General features: G+C 37.7%; 1 protein-coding gene across 2 annotated transcripts in view; it reads left to right on the forward strand.

Moving 5' to 3' along the window:
- Positions 1 to 24,821, forward strand: part of TOM1L1 (target of myb1 like 1 membrane trafficking protein) — a 25,768-nt gene extending 947 nt beyond the window's left edge. Inside the window, exons 2-15 of one of the 2 annotated variants that reach the window (XM_085304624.1) lie at positions 98 to 182; positions 2,471 to 2,549; positions 8,370 to 8,519; positions 8,983 to 9,102; positions 10,663 to 10,770; positions 11,432 to 11,548; positions 14,793 to 14,926; positions 18,293 to 18,353; positions 19,793 to 19,913; positions 20,743 to 20,839; positions 21,328 to 21,388; positions 22,257 to 22,344; positions 22,641 to 22,713; positions 23,659 to 24,821. In XM_085304624.1, coding sequence (XP_085160750.1) covers positions 98 to 182; positions 2,471 to 2,549; positions 8,370 to 8,519; positions 8,983 to 9,102; positions 10,663 to 10,770; positions 11,432 to 11,548; positions 14,793 to 14,926; positions 18,293 to 18,353; positions 19,793 to 19,913; positions 20,743 to 20,839; positions 21,328 to 21,388; positions 22,257 to 22,344; positions 22,641 to 22,713; positions 23,659 to 23,725 — 1,361 coding nt within the window. In that variant the 3' untranslated portion in view covers positions 23,726 to 24,821. The remainder of the gene's footprint in view (positions 1 to 97; positions 183 to 2,470; positions 2,550 to 8,369; positions 8,520 to 8,982; positions 9,103 to 10,662; positions 10,771 to 11,431; positions 11,549 to 14,792; positions 14,927 to 18,292; positions 18,354 to 19,792; positions 19,914 to 20,742; positions 20,840 to 21,327; positions 21,389 to 22,256; positions 22,345 to 22,640; positions 22,714 to 23,658) is intronic. The other variant, XM_085304623.1, reaches the window with a different exon arrangement.

Genomic DNA, 24,821 nt, shown 5'->3' on the forward strand with positions numbered 1-24,821 from the left:
GGGCCGGGGGGCGCCGCGGAGCTCCGGCCGCTGAGGGGAGCGCGGGGCGCCGCGGAGCTCCGGCCGGCGGTAAAAGGCGGCTCCGCGGGCGTTTCAGAGCAGGCGACCTTTGGAGCGCTGCAGACGGAGGAGTGGGGCCAGTTCCTGCACATCTGCGACCTGATCAACGCGACGGTGGAGGGGTGAGCGGGGCCGCGGCCGTCTCCGCGACGCGGGATCGTCCGGCTTTGCGCCGCAGCAGCGGCGCCGGCTCCGCCGGAGGGTGGAACCGGGCGCCCAGCGCTCGGCGTACGCGTAAAGTCACCGAAACGAAACCCCGCAAGGTGCTGGTGTCTGTGGGTYGGGGAGGAGTTTTGCCTGCCTCAGGGGGAGCCTTACTCAGTCATAAGGATTTCTAGGTTCTCTCCCGTGCACAGGCACAAGGAAAAGGAGAAAACGCAGGTTTTCCTCCCAGGAGGTGCGTTGTACAACCCGCGCTGCTTGTCAGCAAGAGCRTTGGCCACCCAAAATGCCACCAAGCTTGAGACGCTGCCTGTGCCCAAGTGAACGTCCCCTGCGAGCTCCACAATCRCACGATTACTGCGGAGTCAAAAATCCCTACTGGAAAGGGCCTTGAGCAGTTCATYGTCTATAATGTGATTTTAAACTTTGCGCTTTCAGCTTAAATCAGGTTTCCCAGTCAGATGTTTTCCCAGCCTACCTATATCATAGTGCAAAAGTCAAGTGACACCTGCGTTTCTGTTCAGTGAAGATCTGTGGTGTCACCCGGCGTACCTGGCACACGTGGCCCGTGCTGCAGAGCCTAGGCTGTACTTTGCTTGGACTTGCTGCTTCATGCTTTATTGTTCCTATGTCTAAAATGAGGAGAAGGAAATTAGTTTCCACATAAGATCCTYCTTTTTGCGTTGCAAGAACTAGTTACTATCAGTGGTCTGTTTTAATACTGTCTGGAGAACTTTCTCCAGAAAAATGAGTTATGCCATAGTGACCGCACAATAATTTTCTTTTATACGAGTTTTTCCTTCCTTTCATTTTTTTTCTGATCCCATGCTCTCGCTTATGGCTCCGACTTAGAACTGGGAAGGTCAGTAATATTCCCAGTCAGTGCCATCGGCAACTGCATGCTTTAACCCTCAGTGTTAGTTTTTATGCAGAGCATTTATGCAACAAAGCTGTCTTAAACAAATGACTTCCTCTTGTGCACAACTTATGCCCACAGAGGAACTTGTTATAACTTCCTCCTAGGCAACTACTACTGGCCATAGTCTGGAACAGGATATTAGGAACAGCAGAACTGCTGTAACTAATTAGATGAATGGTTATTTTAATACAATATACAGCTTCTGACTGGCATTGTTCCAGATGCTCAGAGAAAGAGCAAGAAGCAAGAGTTGAATAGTGGAATACCTCTCTGCGAGACAAAATTTTTGTCTCCCTTTCCCTTTCCTTCCATCACTTCTGTTTTGACTTGATGCTCTATTAGTATGACTAGGTATGGCAGCTTTGCTGCCATAGTATAAAAAAGGTAGAGAAATCTTTTTTTTTTTTTTTCTCCCTATAAACAGGCCTTTCAAACTGAAAAATGCAGTAATGGAAAATACTAATTTATTTTTATTGACTTTGAAATACTTTCTTTAAATTATTTTTTCTCTTTAACTTTTCAAAAGTTATGTTCATGCATATTGCTCCATCTTAGATTCTAGAGAGATCCTAAAGAGGCTTCAGTACAGCTTGCTTTTGTTTACCAGGAGCACTGAGGTAGCCCTAATTGTTGTAATATCTGGGTACACATACATAGCTCATATTAAACGAGCAAAACTATATCCCACATGTGATTTTCCACCCTTTTCCTCCTACGTAGATATGTAAACAGATACAGGGTGTATATATAGAAATCAAAAAGACTAGGATGGAAATGCCACCATCTCTGGAGAGGAATGGGTTGTCCATCCATACATGGCAATTACTCAGATTAGTTAAAAACATCCTGCCATTATAAGATTGGATAGTTAGCCAAGACATCCCTACTCTTGACAGCACTCCCAGGAGAACATTTTTTTAATTGCATTATATTTGAAACATAGGTAGTAGTCAACTCTGATATATTTGGCAATTTTTGCTCTCTTCCTGTAGCAATAGAAGTTAAGTAAATCTGTTGTACAATAGTGAAAGAATATAATTTTGGAGGAAATTTTAGAGAGGAATAACTTCACTCCTCTGCACAAGTCTCTGGAGTAATGTACAGTCGGCAGTAACAAGCCTGATTCACTGCTTTGTTACTTTAGATCAATGCTGAAGTGATTTTGCTGAAAGCAATGGGGCAATTATTTCAGTTCTATGTGAGTGTAAACATAGGGATGAATTTGGCCACGTATCTTAGGCCATTATTTTTGGATCTTGGATGAAGTTTTGAACTGGATAAACAGTCTGATTTCACTAGTATCTTTTTCTATTTAATATCTTGTCACAGGCCTAAAGATGCAGTTAAAGCATTAAAGAAAAAGCTTTCCAAAAACTGTAACCATAAGGAGATCAGACTTACCCTGTCTGTAAGTACAGCTATATTTGTATTAATTAGACATAAGAAGAAAAATATTTGAAAGGCTAAGATGGTATGCTAATTACCTTTGGCACAACTCTCCGGGACATTCTCTGTCTTCGTGTATATAGTACTACCACAGTGCGGATCGGGTGGCCCACTGGGGCTCCATACAACTACTGGATGATTCAAATTCTTCCCAAACTTACTGTTGCTATGTTTTAATCTGGCGTTACACTAATAACATGGTTCTTACTGACTCCAACGACTGTCCGTCCATGAGTGCCCCACCTATTTGAAAAAGATATGGGGTTGGGATGTTACATAAAAGCTATGTTTGACTATTGACTGTTTGTTTAGTCTATTACTCACACTCTGGTGCTGATCTTAAAGTATGTTATGCAGCATTGTGGAATGCGTGATATTTGTTTTCTAAAACCAAGTGTTATTACATATAGGTGAGAAACTTGAATATGGATAACAATGATGAGTTAAGTAAGAGAGCAAGACACAGGATAAGCCCTGTAAGATTAAATTGTTATGACTAAAGGTTGGAGTGGCTGGGAATACCCTCATTTGAAGGGAGTATCTTCATTTGAAGTGATCTAGTCTTCAGAATTTGACACTCTCTAAACTTTTCTGAAGTTTGGGCCATAGTTTTGATTTTGGTCAATATATGGTTCACAGGAGCGTGTTAACATTCTTCATAGTCTACTATTTAGATAGCATAGGAAGTACCAAGAAGTTCCTRTTATCATCATAAATCTAGAGATTCCCCACGTGAGTTATTCTTGAGAAATTAGCATAATTGTGAGTTTTTTAAGCTGTTGTGGATTTCTGTGTTTCATTATATGTCTAGAAATACCTTCTTCACCATTTCCTTTTTGGGAGGATGTAGAGGTTTGTCTGCATAACACTCTGAGTACTATTATTCATGGTTTTGGTATTTGCTGTGCAAAATCATTATCTGTATCAACACATACGGAGAACTWATCAGGGAAGATAGGCAATTGATAGTGTTGAATTGTAGGACACTTRGTAATTGCCCAAATGTCACCTGACAAGTCAGAGATGCAGATAAATATGTTAAACATATCAACATATACCTTTAGCTCATTCCATTTCCGCACTTCTTTCCTTGTTCCCTCCTCCAATGTCTAATGAGTCACCTTTCTGTGTGCTCTGTGTTTGCATAACAGAAACACTCTGTTTCTGTAATTGCAGTCCCTGCATCAGGCCTGTTTTCTTTCTCCTACAGACTTTGTGTACTGTAGTCTGACAGAATCAACTGGAGTTACAATGACCCAGTGCTTAGGTTTAGGAGTCTTTACCTAGATATTTACTCTGTAGATGTACCCAAGGTGGCATTCTAGTTCAGCTCTTAAGAATGTAAAAGTGGAGAAAAATTTTGTTTCTGTRGTATACAGGGAAAAGCTTTGTCATCTTGACCTGGAAGCTTATTGTATTTGCTTGGAGATGGACCGCATACCAGGTTTTAGCTGTGCTTCTAATTCAATGATTTTCTCCCGGTCTCTTTCAAGTTTCCAGGACTCTTCTTCCTATCTGTTCTCACCCACTCACATGTAATTGTGGCTGCCAGGCAATCTCATCCTTTTGGCACAGCTCCCTCTCTCTGACTGCAGGCTTTTTCTCCCTGACTTTCTAGTTCCTTTATTTTTTAATATAGGTGCTAGCCTTTCCTTCAACTACCCTTTTTCTGCTTTTGTTTTTATGTGAGACTTTCTATCCCTGCCTCTCTATCTACCCTGGCTCTTTTGCTATTTCTGTTTTCCCTGACATAAGTTTAAAGTGTGTAAAAACCTTTCCTTTGATGACCTCACTGCTGACCATGTTTGACTTTTAACTCCTTTGTTCCCAAATCACATCTTGCTGTGTGCTATGGATGGTAGCATATTTTCTTTTGAACATTCTTGATTGTCTCAATGAAATTGTTCCTACTTCTTGTTTTGAAATATTTAGATTGAACAGTAAGGCATTGCAAATAAGGAACTGAAAATTATTTCCCAGATTAAAAAAAAATGTACAAGTACACATATCTTGAAATTTAGAAGGAAAAGACAGTATATATTTTTACGAAAAAAAAAAAACTGCTTCTGGTGAGCTGTACCTTCTCTGAAGCATATGGAATCTTCCCACCTTTTAAGACTCTACATCAAATTGGCAGACTAGATGCAGCTAAGAARATGACATATCTACAGGCCACGTTTGCTTTGACACGTACTTTGATCCTGTTTTATTCAACCTTGAAATTCTGGAATTTAATCTTTCTATTGAAACTGCTTTCTTAAGGAGTTCATTCCCAGAGAATGTGCACAGACTGAAATGTTGTGAAAGTCTTGGCCTGAAGTAGCAGGATTGCTTACGTTAGCCCTGATTCTGCATTGAGACATGTTAAATCTCAACATCATCCTCATTGTATATGTTTTAGATGTGTGCTTATTTACTTTTAGAAAGAAGRGAGAGTGTCAGCTGTATGGTGTCTTGGGTATGATTTAACTTCATGTACTCCAATTTAGTGAAATTACCTGGTGCTTGTCAAAGTCACATGGATTGAGGTGCATGTGTGTCAAGCCATAAGGTTGCTTCATACACTATCCTTGATAAAGCCAAGAGATCAGGCTTGGCAGTGCTGATTTCACAATCACAGAATAAGAAGGATTAGACCTTTTAGGCAGGCATATAATGAAGTGTGTATTTTTTAGCTGAGTCCTTATTAATAGACTTTGCTATGTAATATCTGTTACCAAGTGAATACTCAGACACCTGATCATTTTTTTTCCCTTAAACGTCGTTTTGTTTTGTAAAACATTTGCTGCAGTGCCCCCATTCTGAAGCCTCTAAGTCCTTAAAATCTGAACAGCACATGGAACAGTAGTTTAAATSTGTCCCTCAATACTTTTTTCTGCGCACACAAAATGTGCGTGCGCACGCACACACACACTTACATAGAATAATCGTGGGCAGTAATTTAAGACAAAGTACTGCTTAATTTCTGTGTTACCCTATTACAAAGCATTTCAAAGGAAGTGACTGGGTAAGTTCAGATTTGGAGTTTGGTTYCTTATCTTAATATTAAAAGGAAAACCAGAAAGAAAATCCTGTGTAAGCCTTCAGAGGTTAAAAAAAAAACATAGCAATTTATCCTTCAGATCTTCCTTTGTTAAAGTAACTAACATTTAACTTTTTGCAAAGCAGAGGATCTGAAAAAGTTGACAGTTAAAAAAAAATAAAAGAGAGAATTCTCTAACTGACCAATCAAAAAAATCCTAGTTCATTTTATTACACTTTATGGTATATATGGGTAAAGAGAGGAAAAAAATATTGAGTGGGAACAAAAGAAATCTATATTTCAATGTTACACATGTGATTTTGAAAAATCCGAGACATTGAAAAGTTAGTATTCTGAAATCGAAAATGTTGGTAAGGTCTTCAGAGCCACTGTACCATAATTAATAGATAGAAGCTGAAAGAGCTGTCCATACAGCTTTCTATTAAGAGTTGATACCTGGAAACAGTGTCCTGCTGTTCAGAAACTCTATTAGATAGAACATTAGTAAATATTTAGTAGAGTGTAATCCTGGAGGTGGATTAATGACTTGTTTGCTCTCAGTTAGAAATATGAAGAAGCAAGCTATTCATCTATTTTTTTTCTTACATTCACTTTAGGTTTTAGAAGCATCTGTCACAAACTAAATCTATTTGCTRTAACTTTATGCACCATGTTTGGCTGTTTTAGATGGCCAGTTAGGCCCTCTGAACTCTGAGTAAGGTCTATACTGATAAGGAAAGTTGTTGGCTTTACCTCTATTATCCCTGACAGCTTTTTTTCCCTTTGTTTATGTGTTACAGTTTTCTAGCAATTTGCTTTCACGTCTGTTCAGATGCCTTTTATCATCTCAGTTTTGTGTTGCTTCTTTGTGCACCTGCGGTCTTTGATTATGCAGTTCTGCCTCCTTTCCTCCTAGTGCAGGTCTTTTCTCAACTGGATGTCCAGTATCGGCTAGCCTGGAATGTAGCAGCTGTGTCACTTCCAACAATCCTCAGATCCTGTCTGTCAGTTAGAGGAACTTTAATGGGTTTATTAAAGTGTATTTGCCCTTGCTGCTCTTAAAACATGTTTCCAGAGAGATTCCATTTTCCTATGTGGAGTAGTGCTTGAGTTGGCCTTGGACCCATTAWGTCCAATGGAACTACTTAGGAAGGTGAGGTCCTCTTTGCAATGATAAATAATATTGAAGTTCTACTGAAAGATGTTATTAGCATAAAAGTGACTTGTTCGTAAATGATCTAGATAAAGGTAATTGAGTCAGTTTCTTTTTCTTAAACCAGGTTAGTTTCACTGTAAGGGAACTGACTGGCATGATTGAGTGGAGGATCTAGACCATTAGCTTCAGTACTTTCATTCAGAGGGTAAATAACCAGTYCCTTAAGTAGGGGATTAATAGTATGGAGTAGCATACTGAATTTCCCATGTATTAGGTTGAGAATGTTTTCCACAAACAGTCTTTGTAGTACTAGTACTGCACAGGCAAATGACTTGGCCTGTTAGTGTATGTTTCATGTACTGTTTCAAATGAAAAATGATTTGAGCCAAGAAGTTTTTGGTAACTATTTCTCAGTGGTTTGGGGGGGGATTTTTTTGTTTGTTTTTGCACAGCAGTCTGCAGCTGTCTCTTTGTTCTGCCTTCGCTTTATTTCAGCAATATATTTTCATCTGGTCTTACACATCTTCTGCCGTAAGGTCTTGATTGTACTAGGAGGATGCCCCCCAAGTCCTGAGGCTAGAAAATGAGTTACTAAAATTATTTCAGCATAGTCAAGTATAGTCTGCTCTAGGAAAGCATATTTAATCTACTTCAGTCATGAGCATGATAGTGCTCATTAAAATCTATGTATCCTTYTGAGGAATATTTCCTGTATATTGTGTGATTTAAGTGCAATTTTGTTTCTAAAAACATAACATTTTGAAACTTTCTGCAAATTCTACCCTTGTTTTGCACCTTCCCATCTTCCTCAAACTGGGAGAGAAGGTAAAGATACAGTTGAGAAGTAAAAAGCACAAGACTGCCCATTTTTCTCTAGATGTGGCATCATAGTCCTGTGGTCAGTCTCCAGATCTGTGTCAGGCAAGATGAATTCTGTTCCAGATTGCGTACCTAGTCTGGCTGGCCTGTTTTCTATCAAGACTTGTATTGATCTGATTTCAGGTTATTGGGACCTATGGACAGTGCCTTTTGATTTCATTTCTATAAAATGCGAAATGTGACCAACCATCTCCAAGTCTACAATGGAAAGTATTATGTTGTTATTGCATACTGTTGTATTTTGTTAAGGTAGACATGCTACTTGCAGTGATCCTAATCTGAGCTTTTCAAGCACAGTTTTGAAAGTAAACGTTTTGTGAAGACAAATCTGATGAAACARTTCACCTATTCTGTTTCAGATCAATGTGACACATGGAGAAATTGTAATCAGAGTTGCTGAATTTGTTCTTTTCTGTTTCTTAGTCTCCCACTTGAAGGAAAGATTAGAAGAGAGTCATCTATTAATCTTATTTTCTTCTGTAGAGCTCTTCAGAATCTTTCAGGCCAGAGTACCTGTGTGCTAGGCAGTGAATTAATACTACTACTTAATGTGTACGAGCCATTTYTCAGGCTACAAACAGATTTCACGCTGATAGGGTACTGTATGTTCACTAACTGCTGTGGCACAATAGCACCTTGGAACAAGTTAAAGAGGAAGAAAAAGCACACAATTTATTTCTTTTTTCCTAGCATCTGTGTAATAGAAGGTTTTTTTCTGTGTACAGTTGCTTGACATGTGTATAGAGAACTGTGGCCCAAGATTCCAGTCTTTAGTCGTGAAGAAAGATTTCTGTAAAGACAAACTAGTGAAACTACTGAATCCAAGATACAACTTGCCAATTGACATGCAGGAGAAAATCTTAACTTTTATCATGGTAAGTCTAGAGTAAACAGTGTGTATTTGTTTCTCTGCTGTATGGTAAATATTTAATGACGGAGCACATTGCTGTACTGTAATGTGTTCATGGGAAACTTATTAAAGTGGACTTACTGCTTGCTGCTCCTGCTTTGTGCAGGAAGAACAGAGTGAGAGACAAAGAGAGAAAACCTGAAGGAATTCTGGAAAACTGTCAACCTCTGCCTTTTGGCATTCCCCTCCCAATTTGTGTAGGCACTTCCTCTGTGGTTGTACTAAACAAGCCAGGTGAGAGGGAACTTTGAAGCTTTCATCCCATTCCTACTGCTTTGAGTGCAGTTTGGAGGGGGAGAAGGGAGAAAGCAAGTAGCTCCTGTGGAGGGAACCACCTGCCATTAGAACCATATATTTTAAAAGCAGTTCTCTGACCAACTGACTCTCCATTTCTGTGACTGTTACTGTTCCTGCTTTTTCAAAACTAGACATGGGCCCGAGGGTTCCAAGGAACGGTGGATGTAAGCGAAGTAAAAGAAGTTTACCTAGAATTGCTGAAGAAAGGAGTGGAGTTTCCATCTTCTGGCACCAACACAGGGGTAGCTAAGGTGAGGATACATAAGGATACTTTGACCAATGTAAGTAAGAAACAGGATGTGTTAATTCTATGAGCTCTATAGACAGAAGGTGTGTTTGTTTTGTTCTTTTTTAAATGCTCCAGGGCAGTCTATGACCAACTTGTTTAAGTATGTGAGCAGAAATCAGTTTCAATTATAACAATTAAGATCAACAAAGGAACTTGGCCTAAATTATARTATCTTTACTTCATTTCAACCAACAGATGAGTGTATATTTTCTCAGAAAGGATRTATCTTGTCTCTTGACACTTTCAAGGGATTTGGGCACACTGTTTACACCAAAATGAATGAGAACTGAGTATTCCAAACTCATCAACTTTWGAAAGTCTCAACTAATATGAGTAAGATTTTCATGAAAACACTTATCATGCAGAACATGGGCATTATATATGATTAATTTTAAATTGAGATAGGTATAAACTTAAAACAAAAGATTATTATCTATACATCTGTCTAGATGTTTGCAAAGCCTGTATGAGGTAATCTCTACCTTCATTATTTAAACTTATATGTAATAGGTATCATTAAATAGTATCTAGATAACCTTAAATTGTAAATATGACTTGAGCATTGGATATCAGCTGAAAACGCAGTATTTGCTTAGGAACAAATATTTTCAAAATTTGTTTTCTATTACAAACAATTTCACAAGACTTGAGAGGTGTGAAACGATTGGGTGGAACCTTGCAATTACAGAAGTAGATCTATAATCAGTGCACACAGGAATGGTTCAGAGTCATTCTGAGTTTGGTTTGAATAGCGAAGTGCACAAAAACTCACGTATTTCGGACTGTTGGAACAAGCTGTATAGAGAATGCTTTCACTAGACAGTTATTTTTTTTTTTTCTATACTAAGTACAAAAGAGACGACTGTCTACCACATCTAGTTATCTGCTCAGGGAAGTCAGCAGCAAACCTTCTGTTGATTTCAGCAACAGCAGACCTGAATACAGTGTTTGACTTATAATCAGAAAATGAAGGTTCTAAAGTACACAGTCTATGGAGGCTTTTTGTACTGCTGTAAATTCAACTCAAAATGCAAATGAAGCTTTTTGCAGTCCAAGTTTTGCAGCTTTTGAATCTAGAAAGCCTTGGTAGCTCAATTTCCACGGAGACCCAGACTCAGCCCCCTACCCTGCTCCTGCTTGCACATGTGATCACATTCTAAACTATCCTTCATTTTAAAGTTGCAATTGCACTTTAAGAGGGACTCTTCTTTCTGTTAGATAGCTTAAGAGCTCAAGGGGACAGTCTGATCTTTGCCATTCACACTTTATCCTGGGATGGAATCATTTACTAGCAAACTCATTTAAAAGATATCTGAATTCTAAGTCTGATTCCATTGCAAAATAGCTATTAGATACATTCTAGTAAATGTAACTTACTCAACAAATGTCCTGGGTGTTTTGATTATGAGAAAACTAATGCCCAGTTGTCTAGTCTGACAAAAATGCTTTGTAGTACTCTGATCTAGATGTTGGTTTCTGTTCTTCCATTAAACATCAGCTCTGGTCTTCTGTCTTTCAACAGGCATCATCTCAGCATTCTACAAAGTCATCACCATCTTCTGCCTCCCCTGCAAAATATTCTTTATTGCCTCTTCCCGCTGGTCCAACATTTTTGCTGACTCCTGAGCAGGTACATTACTATAAATGTAAAGACAGGAGATTCCACTTGTAGTATGCTGCCAATGTCTTTATGATTTCAATTAGTTCAAGTGGCATAGTTCTGTATTCAGGATTCTAGATCTGCCCTCTCCTGAAGAAGTTTTTGTATGGTGGTATGGCAAAGTAAAGTATGCAGAAGTAATTTGAGTTAATACCAGGGCACGGCTCAACTGGGAAATGGAATAATTTACTTAGTCATGAGAATTTCCAATAATCTTTTATGATATTATTATGCAAATTGTAGAAGTTACTTCAAAGATAAGTGAGAAAACCAAACTTATTTTTGCATGCGAGTTGTGTGTGGAGTTTATTACAAAAAGCAGGAAGGAAAGGACAATCTACTTCCATTCCTACCTGTGATGTAGATAACTGAAAAGAGCAACAGCCTCATCAATAGTAAAACAACTTAACTGAAAGGAAGACAAAAAGTARTTTCAGATTTAGATCTCAGTTTGATTGGACGTATAAAATCCAGGCTAATTCGGTTTGTTTTCATGGAGTGTCACTGGCATGAAACAGTGCTAATTAGACCCATGTTATACCTGATGAAATAGAAAGTATATATTAGAGGTAAGAATTATTCTTGTTGCTCTGTTTACATACACAATATTCTGTCATGTTGAACTGAACAGATTGGGAAACTGTACAGTGAACTGGATATGGCAAAAATGAATGTGAAAGTCATGTCATCAATATTAAAAGAAAATGTTCCTGGCTCTGAAAATCCGGATGATATGAATCTTTTACAGGTATGCTATAACTCGTCTGGCAGAGACTGTTGCGTTGTTTTGATCAAAGTTAATTTTAAAACATACATTGTATCCTTCCTTGTAACACCTGGATTCAGACTGCAAAATGGAAACCAACAGCAGTGTTGTTCAGCTTTCTCTTGTTTCATTCACCTTCCCCTGACATCCAGATAGACAGAAAAGGACAATACAGCTTGCAATGTAAATTTAAGATCTAGGTAATTCCAAAGGCAAAAGAATACCATAATAGAGGGTTCTCTGTTAAGTATGTTCTGTCAAACAGTCCCAAGAACATTCCAGTTGAATGCAGTTTCCCTGTGGGAAGATGATGATGACACAATCTTTCACATATCCACCCTGGCGTTTTTAAGCATCTCTTTATTATTACCAATACCTTGAAGGCAGACTGAAGGCCAGTGAAGAATATGAAGCTTCAGTCTTATGTGTATGACCTCAAAGACTGGGAGCTTGCTGTGCAACAAATGAAGGCACGTGCTCTCCAAGTGTAGCCTAAAGAAAGTATATTACAATAATCAAGTTTGGCTTTGGTAGTGAATATGCATTCTTCTTTTTGTAATGTCATTCTTTCTACGTGCTTATGCTGTATTTTCCAGTTTATAACTTTAAAATGCTRTATTACTTTAGCATTGGAGTAGCTAGTGACCTGTACCAAATGGACATTTTTAATTCTTATTTTCTGCAAGAATTGAGAAATTGCATCCTTCTATTTCTAAACTTACCTCCAAACTTACATGATGAGGAAACATTTTTGGTAATTTGCCAACCTTAAATGTGTTGGAGAACTGATCTAGTTTCTACAACCCTTAGGTGTGATTCTCTTGCCCGGTGGAGCATTCTTCTTCAGCAAGGAACTCTTATTGAGCGGTGTTGGGTTGTCTTCAAGGTTGAGCTGTTCAGCTGGGTCCTTTTATGTATTGGTTCACAAGTGGTGAGGAATGTGAGTATGAAAGGTGAGATATGGAGGGATAGCAGCAGTTTCCCACTGCATCTCACCTTTAATGACAGGCAGCACTGCTGTCTGGGGGAACCAGACAGCCTTCCCTCCATGGAGTATCTGGAGGGAGACAGAATCCTTCTCTCAGTGCTTTCTGTTACCCTTGAAACTCCTGGCACCTCCAACACTGTCACTTGCAGAAATCTGTGGAGCTGTAGGTCCAAGAAGGAAGGGCCTACATAGCAAGGATCTGAGTAAAGTAGACTTTAAGCGCAGACAAGTAGCTGTTGCAGTAGATTGCAAAGGGCTTGATTTACCTGTGCTAAGGAATTGAGGATAGGATGTTGCAGCAATGGATACCATCTAAGYAGCTGATCCATGGCTGTTCTGTGTGCAGTACTTTGCTTCTGYACTGGTGCTGCGACTTACAGAGCTGCCAAGATGCAAACTGGCCTTGATGATTTAACCAGCCAGAGAAAGATACCCCAGGTAGGAGATTGTACTGGTTTATTACACTTGGCCACCTCCATCCGGTACCTGGCTAGGTTAGTGTTTCACTTGTGAAACAGAAAAAGTATGTTGCTCGTTTCCAGGCTCCTAGAGTGGCCCTTCTGGATGTGGATGCATATATTAAGATTCCTACAGTAAACCAGTGGATTCTTAYTGACACTCCCAGTAATAAAATTCTGTCAGAAGTTGAGAACAGGGAGTGGAATTCCCATTCATGGAGGAGGGAATAAAAGTTAATTCCTTGTACATTAATTTCACTGTTGTTTTTTATGTTCCTTTTCCTTGTGTCTGAGACATGTAAAATGTCAAGCATGTGTTTCTTTAAGAGTGTTTACTGTTCCATTTTGTTTGTAGCTTTACTTGGATTGCTTGCTGTTAAGCTTTTGTTGTTGGAGAACAAAGTCTTTTAAAAGAGMTGCTTGTTTTAGGCTTTAAGTGAGCTGGAGATGATTAATCTCAGTCCTTCTGATTATCCTCTGCCTCTTAATAAAAATTCTAATAGGATAAATGGCATCAGAGCTCTTTTCTGTAGCTTCATAAGTGACTAGCCCCTCTCTTCTCCATCCCTGTTTCGGGTAAAGCAYGAGATGTACATAAGGGTACATGCATTGTTGTGGATAGGAGCAAAACCTAGCAAATCTGATTGAGATGAGTATCTCTGTTGAATATAGATCTTTACAAGGGAGCTAGTCCCCCTGTATGATGGATTCATTAGAAATGCACGTTTTTGAAATGAGGATCAGAAGTAAGACGTAGAGTTGAATTTACTTACAGATATCAAACTGAATGTATTTTTGAGTGTTTTTTTTTTCATGGGCTGTGAGGACACAATACTGGGAGATACAGTACTGTGTAATCCTTATAGAGATTTTGTGAAGGGGTGCAAAATTTCCTTTTACAAAAATGTAGTTATTTATGTGGAGTGTATGTTTTTGAGCAAAATCAGATCAGTTTGAAAACAATACCAGAGCAATTTATGAATAGCAGTGTGCAAACTGAGTCATTTCCCCCTCCATTTTTTTTCCTTAAGCAGAGCCAGCATTTGCAGATACACTGTGGGGGGAGACGGGGGGGGGGGAAATATTTTTGGCTGAGTTAAAGTTCCTGATGTTAAAGAATCTGCTTCTTTGAACATGCAAAATCTGCAGGGAGGGAAATAAACTGACTTCCATTCCAGCTGGCGGTAATGCAAAATTCCACTCAGTAAATCTTCAGTAATCTCCTATCTACTGATTTTGCTGGGTTTGTGTTACTTTATTTAAAAGTATATGGATTAACACATCCAAATTTCCCCATTTAGAGAAATAGAGCTAGGGACTTGTGTCACAGAGCCCTCTTTGTCCTTTAGGCTAGTATTTTCTTTCTTTAAGCAAGCCTTGAACCAGGATTGTGTTCATTACTTCCATGTGAAGTATCCTACAGAGTTTAATTGCACTGAATCAGGTTCAGTAGAGATTTCCTCTGCATCCCCTGTAAGCATGGGGGTTTTTTGTTTGGTTGGATTTTTTTGTTTTTTAGAGGTTTTTTGTTTGCAATTTGTAATATAGTCTTTAGAGACAGATGTGCCTTCAGAAACGAAGGTGGGTCACATTTGGGTGAAGGGTAGGGATCGGAGTTGCTACTCTGTTTGCAACCCTTGGTATTTGTGTGGCTTGTATAAATTAAGGAATGGTAGCCATGAGTCTGCAGTACTCAGTTGTCTTACTGTTCTTCTCCAGAACTGACAAACTGGGAGACCTCAGTTAAGATTTTATTTTTTTCCTCCTCTGCGTTGGGCAGAAACTGTATAAGACCTGTCGGATGATGCAGGAGAGGATCATGGAATTGYTGGTGACAGTGGAGAATGAAGATGTGACAGTTGAATTAATACAAGTAAATGAAGATCTGAATAATGTTCTCCTGGGACATGAAAGGTAAGTACAGAACCTCTCTCCTTATATCCAGTATCCTAACTGGATAAATGCATGTAATGAACACAAGTAGTCCATATAACTAATACTGATTCTCCACAAAGAGRCAGACTTAAGTCCAGGGGAAAAAAAAAATCACAAAAGAAGAAAACTACATATTTGCCATCCCCTAAACTTTTCAGAAGCAGTTCATAAAGCTAGTTAGAAAACCAATAGAAAGAGGTAAAACAAATTAACARTGTATACTGGAAATCAGACAGAAATACACACAAAAAACATTTTGGATTTTTATGTTCCTTTCTAGTAATGTGCAGTACGTTTGCCATTAGTCAGCTACAAGCTCTTTCTTGCTGGTAACAGTCATTCTTTCTGCGTAGTGTATGCACTTCCAGGAAATAATATGCACTCTCCTTTCTAAACAACCTTGACAGAAATCAAGAGTCGCTTGTTTTTCTCAACTGGATTGAAACAAGCTGTCCTACCTGTCTTGCAGGAGACAGTGTTTATTCTTTCACCCATGGAAGCACTCAGTGCTTGTGTTGACATCCCATGTATTTGTCTATTACATCATGGGTAGCATGACTAGCTGTTTGCAAAAACTAAGTGAAATTTAGACTCAAAATTCCAGTATTCCCTCCCCTCCCCCCAAAAAAATCAGAGTGAGTATAATCATGGGAAGTATTGTGCTTTAATGTGAATTAGGCTTCAGTGTTAAGTAGTTTATCTCCTCTTTTGCTAAGAAATGTTCTAAAAATGATTATGCATCAAGGGGCAATGGTTAAGGAACAAATTAAAAACTTTTGCTTTACGCGTGTAGAAGACACGATCTTTCAAAACCATCTGAAGAGCTATTTTTAAGGCTGGCTGGATTGAAGTGCTTTATCTATTACATATTTTTTCCATCACTTATTATGAYAATCAGTAAATTGGCATAAGAAGACAAACTTCAGGTAGCCATCCTTCCACAAAATGCTGTAACTTTTGACAAGTGTTAGAGGTACATGGACCTGTCACATACTTGGATCTAACACATTGACGTAAATAGTAAGAGAAATGCATTAAAAGACATCAGTGTGAAGTAGGGGAGAAGAGGGTAAGAGCATTTCTAACAGGCGTTTATCTGATCTGTTTAAAAAAAAAAAATGATGACGACTTGGTAGGCCCCTGATCAAATTACACAACACAATGTGAAGGAGACAGGAATTCAACGTACTTTAACCAGTGCTTATAATCTTAACAGCTAGATACATTGCTGTCCTTGAAACCCTTTCACCTTTTGTGCAGACCATGAAATTCCACAACTTTATTCTCATTATTTAGTGTCAATTGCTCTGGGCTTGATCCTGTTCCTGGTATCACTTCCACAAAGGGAAACCGCATGCTCCAAGATCTGTTTCAATTGAAATGCTACTTTATGTATTAAAATGTGTTTTTAGGGTTGGGATATTTCCTCTGAGTCATATAGATAAGATACCATGAACAAAAATGCAGTAACTTTTTAATATTGGGAATACTGCTTGAACTTGAAGGTTAGAGCAGGATCAGCAGAAAACATGTTTCATGCAAAACATAGTCTGGCTACTTCACAGTTGCTGCAGTTAAAATTAAGTGTGGCCACACACTGAGGAGCAGTTGTAATCTTTACTTGGTGAGCCCGTGACCCTTGTCCCATGACAAGATAACCTGGTCCCTCAGAGTGAATTATCATTTTATTTAGTATTCAGCTTGCCACTCAGGAGGCTGATTGTTGTCACTCATATGTTCTGATGTTTACAGTATGAGCAGTAATAGTCTTGTCTTTTATTTTTAAGTCTCCTCTGAATGCTACGCTGGAAATATCACTGTTTCTTTCAAGTGTTGTAGCACGAACTTTGGGGCTAGTCTTGACAATATTTAATTTTCACTGATCCTCGAATCTAACTTCTGCAGCAGTTTTGCATGTTTTATAGTAACTGCCTTGGATTAATTGAGTTACTTCTTGCCTTACGAAGTTTTTATTTTAGTAAAGCAAAAATAGAATTCTGTTTGGCTTCTGTAAATCCACTTATTCAAATGTGGGTCTACATTTTTATTAATACTGATGAATACTGGCAACGCCAAGAGTCTCCTGAATTTTGAATAGTAGTTTGTGGTTATAATTCAACAAATTCCTTATGAAAGACTCACCCAGTGATTGAAGGAGCAATTAGTGGCCATTGTGAAACTGGACAGAAAACTTCTGCACTTCAGTACTATTATGTTATGTTTTGTATTTAACCAGCTTTTCTGAGTGCATATGCATTGCACTTCATGGTTGATCAGTATGAGGATTTATTCAGTTAATATGATTTATTCAGTTAATATTTGCAACAGTAAGATTTGTTCTTTGGGAATCTGTCTGAACAGTGTGAAGTGTAAAGGACAAACTGATTTTAACTAGCTGCRGCTACTTCATACTGTGTGTATTGTTTGAAAACAAGTTAAGCTGCATTCTCTGTTTCTATTCATTAATATAGAGCCCAAATTAAATTGGGAGCAGTCATCATTGTGCAGCAAACTGTCTTAGTATATGTAGCAATGACTCCCTCTAGTGGCTTTAGCAACTTCTCAGCTCTTACTGTGTTACAGAGAAACATTTACCTTCTGAAATTGGGAAGATTTTTCTGTTGTTCTGGGCTTGCATTCACCAGTAAGATAACCATAGACCACAACTGCAGTTTTGTAGACAGTCTTATAAAGATTTTACTGCTTAAGATCCTTACTTCTGAAATGGACTAGCATTGTGCACGTTGAGTATCACTTAACTGGATCTACTCTGGACCCAGTGCAGCACTCTTTTGGTTCCCAATACATGTAATTTTTTGCAGGTGTTTTTTTCTTTTCTTTTCTTTTTTTTTCAGTTTCAAAAGCCCTCTTATTATATCAGGTATATATGCCAGAGTAGGTGTGTGGTATGCTCTGGGGAACGACATGATGGAACGTGGGGACTTCTGAGGAGAGAAAGTTTCCTAGGATACACCTTGAWGACTATTCTGGTCAGGAGCCAGACTTTTAGCACAGTATGTGTTCTCTCAACTGTCTGGTGTGAGTTCAGGGGCAGATTTAGTCAGCTGTACTTTGGTTTTATTTGAAGGAAATAGATGACTGTCTCTAGATGCGAGCCCTGTAACAAACTAACTGGCATTAGTGTGATCAGAGAGGACCACAGCACTGGAGTAGTGAGCCAAATTACTAGTGTAGAGATAAGCATCCCAGAGAAAAGCACCTATAGTGCTACTTCCGTGCCTCTCTGGAGTTCTCTGAAGTTAGTGTTTGGCAATAACTGCCAGWTTCTTAAAAATGATGCTGCTACAATATCAGAATGAACATTTAATTCTTCAATTTCAACAGGTTCTCTCGAAATAGAGTTCGTTTTTTGGAGAATCAGAGAATACAACGTGAACGTGAAGAGGTGAGTAATTGTAGATGAACTGCAGGACTGTAAACATTCCTTTCTATTCATTGTGAGAAATGTTTTTGATACGCATAGAATTCTACTCTCTAATTGAAAACTACAGCTTGCTGTCTTCAGTAGGATGCTACTGCTCTACTGATTTTTTTCAAAAGTCTCCCTTGCAGAATTTCATACAACCTCATGTAGGTAAAGTAGCAAATATGTCAAATCTAAGATGGAAGTTTGGTAAGAAAAAATGAGAAAGCAAGCAAGAAAGAAACAGCAAAAGCTATTTTATTAGCTGTATAGCTAAGCACTATTACCTGCCGAACATGAAATGAGGAACCATTCTTTCATTTGTTTTTGTTTTCATTTATTCTGTGTAAGCATTTATAGACTGAAATACTATTACACCATCAGAATTCAGTTACTGATGTGTTCCCCACCACCACACCCTTTGGGAAGTCGAAGCTTTTTCTGAATTTTGAACAGTGGCTTGTAGATRTATCTCAGCAGATCTTTAATGACTATGCTTTATTGATTGGTAATTATGGTTGCTAATTATATTGGCAAAAGTAGTTTTGTGCATGTTTCAGCTTCTAGTAAGCGACAATTGCACAGTCATGTAGGACTCAATATGAAAATGACTGCATTGTGAATGCTGAAATACAGCCAATAATTACTAAAGAAAGGTAGGAAACAATCTTGTTTTCCTTGAAAAACTGCTATTRCTACATTGTGGTTATGTAGGTAGATGTTTTTGCTTGATGGATGCACTGTTGAATTAGTTAATAATCCAAATGAGGCAGTCTGTGCTTCTTAAAATTATTCAGGAGTCTCCAAGTTTAAAATACATCTTTTTTTTTCCTTCTTCTTCTTAATCTGATGTTGCCAAACCATACGGTTCAATAATGTGATTTTGTTAAATCTTTTGTTGGTTTCATTTTTAATTCTAAGACATTCACAGGAGAAACATAKGAAATCTTTGTTGCATCTTCTAGGAAATCTTGAAATATTTGAAGATTTCCAATCCTCTATAGTACATGAAAAAAAAAAYCTCTTAAGTATTTATCAAATTATGATAACAGCAATAATAACTGTGAAAAAAGTTGCATAGGGTCAATCAGAAAATTGATATCAAACTTGTATCTAAACAAATTCACATTTTTATTTTGGAACTGGGTCAGTTCCATTTTCAACTTTGGAACTGTATTCCTTAATTTTTGAAGTGGCAACGTTGCTGAAGCTACATTTTCTGGAAGGTGTTTCTTTGTTTCATTAGCTATCACTTTCAAAACAAAAAATTCCTGATCTTGTCTATCCAGTTTTTAGTAGTAAATATATTATGATTTCAAGGGTTTATATTCTGTGAAAATAGCAATTTGTGTGTTTAAAACTATATTTGAGGCAGAGGTTGTTTTTATTTATTTTAACTYTCTTCCTTGTTAAATGTTAAGCTGTACAGGAAACAGCCGTCTGCCCCCTCAAGTGATCTGCTTGACCTCTCTACAGATTCTCCATCTCCTGTGTCAGCARTGGTGGGACCCAACTCTGAGGTTTCTCAGTTTTCAGGCCTTAGTGAGTGATGAATTCACATCTCCCTTGCAGTCTGATTTCTTAAAGCAAACCAATAAAAGCTTAGTGGAGGGATCAAGAAGTAAACTATCATACTTCTTAACTTTAAGGAATGTTAGAATTGATGTGTGTATATAGAAAAACATATAAGATAGTATAAGGGTCTCTGTTTACAGTGGAAGCAATAATCTTTCTCCTGCATTATCAAAATTTGAGTAGTAAAACATTTTCTGTTCTCTGTTGCAGTGAAGCCTGTAAAACAGCAAGGTAGTTGCTTGTTTTGTAGGCTGAGAAAAGAGGAATACACATATCTTTCTCTTATTTTCTTTCATTTCTTCATGGAGGCACCTGGTGTATCAATAGTTTGCTCCAAAAATACACTTGTGTCCTCTAACATTAGACTTCTTTCATAGTCAAAGGAATGAGTTAAACTCCTAACTTTGGTACCCTGAATTACTGTCTGCATAAGCCCCCCTCTATCCACTGACTGTTTAGGGGAGTCCTTATACATACCTAAGTTAAAGTATACTCCCAAGAGTAAATACCTATAATTCCATTTTAATCTTTTAGAAATACTGAAAGGAGTTTAAAGTGTATCTTCCATATAGAGCTCTATTGATGATGTCCTGACATTTCAAGGAGAGGAATATATTACATATAACAACTCTGAGATTTTAGAATTTTGCCTTTCTTGTAACAAACAGAAGTAGTTTCAGAATCTTTATATGCTTTCCYACCAAAACTTTACCCACCACAAAATGCTAATAGTACAGATGGTTAACACTTATTTAATAATGTTTAAGTGATTATTAATTATCACTTTGAATTTTAGATTGCATATCTGCACACCCTGAAGATCCAAACAGGCATCATCCATCAATTTATCCGCAGCTAGATTTAGCAACTACTACAGAATCTCAGCAGTTCCTGTAAGTAATCTTTTTTATCAAGCAGTGGAAACACTAAGTAACACTAGATAGTTAACTAGACAGTTAGAGATATCCGTCTTACGTAATTGATCCAATGAGTTTATGGAAAGCTTAGGGAACACAACTATTTGATGCTTTTACATATCAGTTCAGTTAAGCAGGTGAAAAACTACCTTTGCTCTGAACATTGCTTAACATGTTTTTATCTCAAGGGTCAAAATTATTTATGATTTTGTGCTTGAGTCTTGCCAGTGCTTCAGTGAAAGGAAGAAACAGATGAACTGTAGAGGTCTGTAAGTTAAACAGTTTAAGATAAGAGGGGAGCCCTTGCAGCTTCCCATCTATTATGCGAACAGGATGTTTACCCAGTTGCTCTAGCTGCTCTCAGTTGTGACATAAGGTAAAGATAGACCAGCAAAACATGTAATGATCAGAATATATAGTTTTAATAGTTTCTCAATTACTTTTAATGTCTTACTCTTTCCTAGATTTGCAGCTGAAGCACAAAACAATAGTGTAAGCATCCCAGCTGGACATATATATAGCAATGTGAGTACCAGTCATATTCAGAATAGTTATTCTTTGCTGGAAAATATCAAAAAGAGAACTATTTGGGTTTACCCTGACTGATGCCCAAATGGGATACAAAGATCTATACTATGGCCCTTCTCCAGACATCAGAGAATGCTCTGTACTTGGTGACCAAATTATTCTTGATATCACAGATGCTAATACGAAAACATATCTGGTTGGATCCAGCACAATCTTAGTGGAGTCTAGAGAAAGCAGTTTCTGTATTATTTGTATTTAATCTCATGCTGTGTGAAGCAAGCTGAGATCTCTTCCTGCCACCATTATTGTACTCTGGTGTATTTCCTATTTTAAATAAGACCAAAAAAAGRGGGGAGGGGAGAGAAAAAAATTTAAAAATCAAATACAATGTAGGCTGTGTAGGCATACACAGGTGGTGTATGCTGCAGACAAAATACCAATGACTGAAGAAAAGCAAATACGAAGGGGCTTTGAGGGGTTTAGTGTTAAGAATTTGAATGCTATTCTGCAGTAGGCAGTATGAAATAGAAAAGATAAGAAGCAATACCCCCACAGATGCTCACGCTCTGTATTTAGACAGCAAGTAAAAGCAGACAGCCGTACTATGAATGATGCAGTCTCTGAGTCTGTGTAGTATAACAAAATACATAGAAGTAAATCACATGGATGCGCTATTGATAATACTAAAAGATGTTTTGAACATTACGGAGAATTGAGATTAGTTAGATTGCTGATTGTTGACCTGATCTTTAGGATTTACCTGCTGTAGTCTGAGAATCTAAAGTCAGTAGTTATGAATCTAAGTCAAACTGATTCTCATAGATTGATCTGTCTAATGTAGCATTTTGCTTTTTTTTTTCCTTAGCTTACAACTCTTTTAAGTCCAGTGCCTCTGAATGCAGTAAATCTGCAGACTGGACATACAACATCATTAAATGGAGCATCACCAGCAGGTAAAAAATACTGCAAACCTAACTTTCATGGAGATGTTTTTCCTTGTTAGTGCTTAAGGGCTTTACATAATGTTGGTTAAAGACTAGGAGCAGCAACAATGATGACAAGATCTCATATAGTTTATGGCCTTTCTTAGAGATCCGTGACCGTTGTAGAATTTAAAGTAACCAGATACATGGGAAATAGTCTTATGGGTTTCAGAAAGATTTGAAAAAGTAACATACAGTAAGCATGTTTTTCATTTACCTTTAAATCTGGATTAATCTGGATTAATCTATCGGTCTTTACCTTTCAGCTGAATCAAAAAGCAAGTCACAGGCACCTCGTTACTATGAGATAATGGAATTTGATCCCTTGGCTCCCAAAGAGTAAGTAACTTCTAAAATAAATTGTCTACAGTATTCTTAAGTGCCAGAGGCAAGAAGGCTTTTAGAAGGGTTTTTCTTCTGAGTTAGAAAACATACCACATGAATTAGGTTGTGTTACCTGACCAACCGGACTGCTAATACAAATGGGAATGRCTGCATTTTGAACATTTTATTTTAATATGCATGGCGTAACCAATCAAAAAATAAACTTCTCTAGTCTGTCCATTAAACAGTATCTGTAGAAACTGTGGACTATTGCTATGTCAAAAACAGTATCTACTAAAATCCTATTCAGTGACATGAAAAGAAAACGAATAAAACACAGTTGGAGGTCCTGGTGAAGGAGGCTGGTTGACACTTCAGTACAAGCAGTTTTGGAGCTAGGTAACTAAAGAAATGCCAGTTCATGACAGTCTTGATTTTTAAAAACCTCTACTTAAAGCGTAAGCTACAAAAGGAAATGGATGCTGGGACTCTCCAGATGGCCAAATAGATAAACTGGTATGAAACTATCAACAGATGCCAAAAATCTCCTTTCTACCAATAGTCTGCCAAAAATTGAGCATCTGCACAAAACTTACTTCTGAGGAACCATCAATTTCTGGGATAATAAAAAATGCTTTGTTGGTATTTTTCCTAACTAGTGCACTAATTACATGCCGTGTGGTAAACTGGCCATTTATGTTTTGCAGTCATGTTTCCAAACTTACTCCATCAAGAGTGAAAACATCCAGTGGTATCTCATTAAACATATAATCAAACACATCATAGAATTAGCTYTTCACTTCTATGTAAACCTGAGCATCTTGCAACTAATGCTACTCTATTAAGCAAACACTTTAAACCCTTGGCARTTTAAGCCTGGGCAGGATTTTGTTGGTGCATTTTGTCTAAATAAAATGAATCAACTGTGATGTAGGAGTTGCCCTATTCGTCTTCTTTCAGAGCTATTTATGAAGAAATTGATGACGCTCTGCTGAAACCAGAAGTTAATAAGGATGAAGAATGCTGAGAGCGGACATGAATTCTTTTACTGAACACAATTCTCTGATGCCAGTACTATGCACCGTTTCCATTAACGTATAAACAAATAAGTCTTATATTTTGACAGAACAAAAATTAAGTATTGGAATATTAAGCCATGTGGAAGAGTTACTTGGTATCTGCACCTTGATAATTTGTCTGAAATGTTCAAATGTTTACCCTTTGTCGTGCCTTCCGTGATTATTTTTAAAGTATTGGGGCCTTTAAACTGTGCTTTCTAAATTCACCTCTATATAAAGTGACACTTGACATCTGACAGAAGTAAACCAAAAGGACTATTACAACTATAGAAGAAAGCTTTTCCTTCAAGTTAACTACTCCATTGTACAGTTTCATCTTTTTATGCAGCAGCCAAACACCACTTTGTATTTACAGAAACTCCATAATCTAGTCTCTGTTTTGGCCTTATTGCTGCCTACGTTAATCTCCATGGAAATTAGTAAGGGCTTTTCCATATATAGAAGTCTAATAAAATTGGGCCTTTTCATAGTTGGGTGAAGAYATTCAGTGTTAAACTGTTTGCCTTTATATTCTGAAAGCAGGTTCTTTTCCTGTGTTCCCAGAAAATAATTGGATTTTTTTTTTCTTGGTAGGAATCTGAACTGTCATCCATGATTAACAGAACAGAAAACAAATCCTGCTTGTTCCTATGCTGTTGTTACTTCTAATTTTATGTACTGAGTAAATAATGGAAAGGGATCAATCATTTCTTTTCAATGTTCCTACCCTGCAGAGACTTTTGTTCTGCTACAATGCAGATGAGCATTAGTTGTTCAGTTATTTTCATCAAGTAGTTTAACAGTTTTATCTTTATAATAAAAGTGCCTTCTCATTTTTTTATGCTGAATGTAAAATTTACACTTGGACAGATTCAGGAATTCTGTGAATTTGTAACTGATAAAAAATTTGAAAACTTTGTTCATGTTTGGAGCTGGTAAGCTGACTGTTTTTAAGTACTGCATTTTAAGCTTTCCTTATAATAACCTTGTGGGTGATACAGGTTCTCACTCTTGCACAAGTTTTATAGTACAGAATTCCAAATAAAAACAAATGCTTACTGCAAA

Source organism: Rhea americana, unplaced genomic scaffold (assembly GCF_003343005.1).
Source record: "Rhea americana isolate MKP2758 unplaced genomic scaffold, rheAme1 scaffold_21, whole genome shotgun sequence".
In the NCBI taxonomy this organism is placed as follows: Eukaryota; Metazoa; Chordata; class Aves; order Rheiformes; family Rheidae; genus Rhea; species Rhea americana.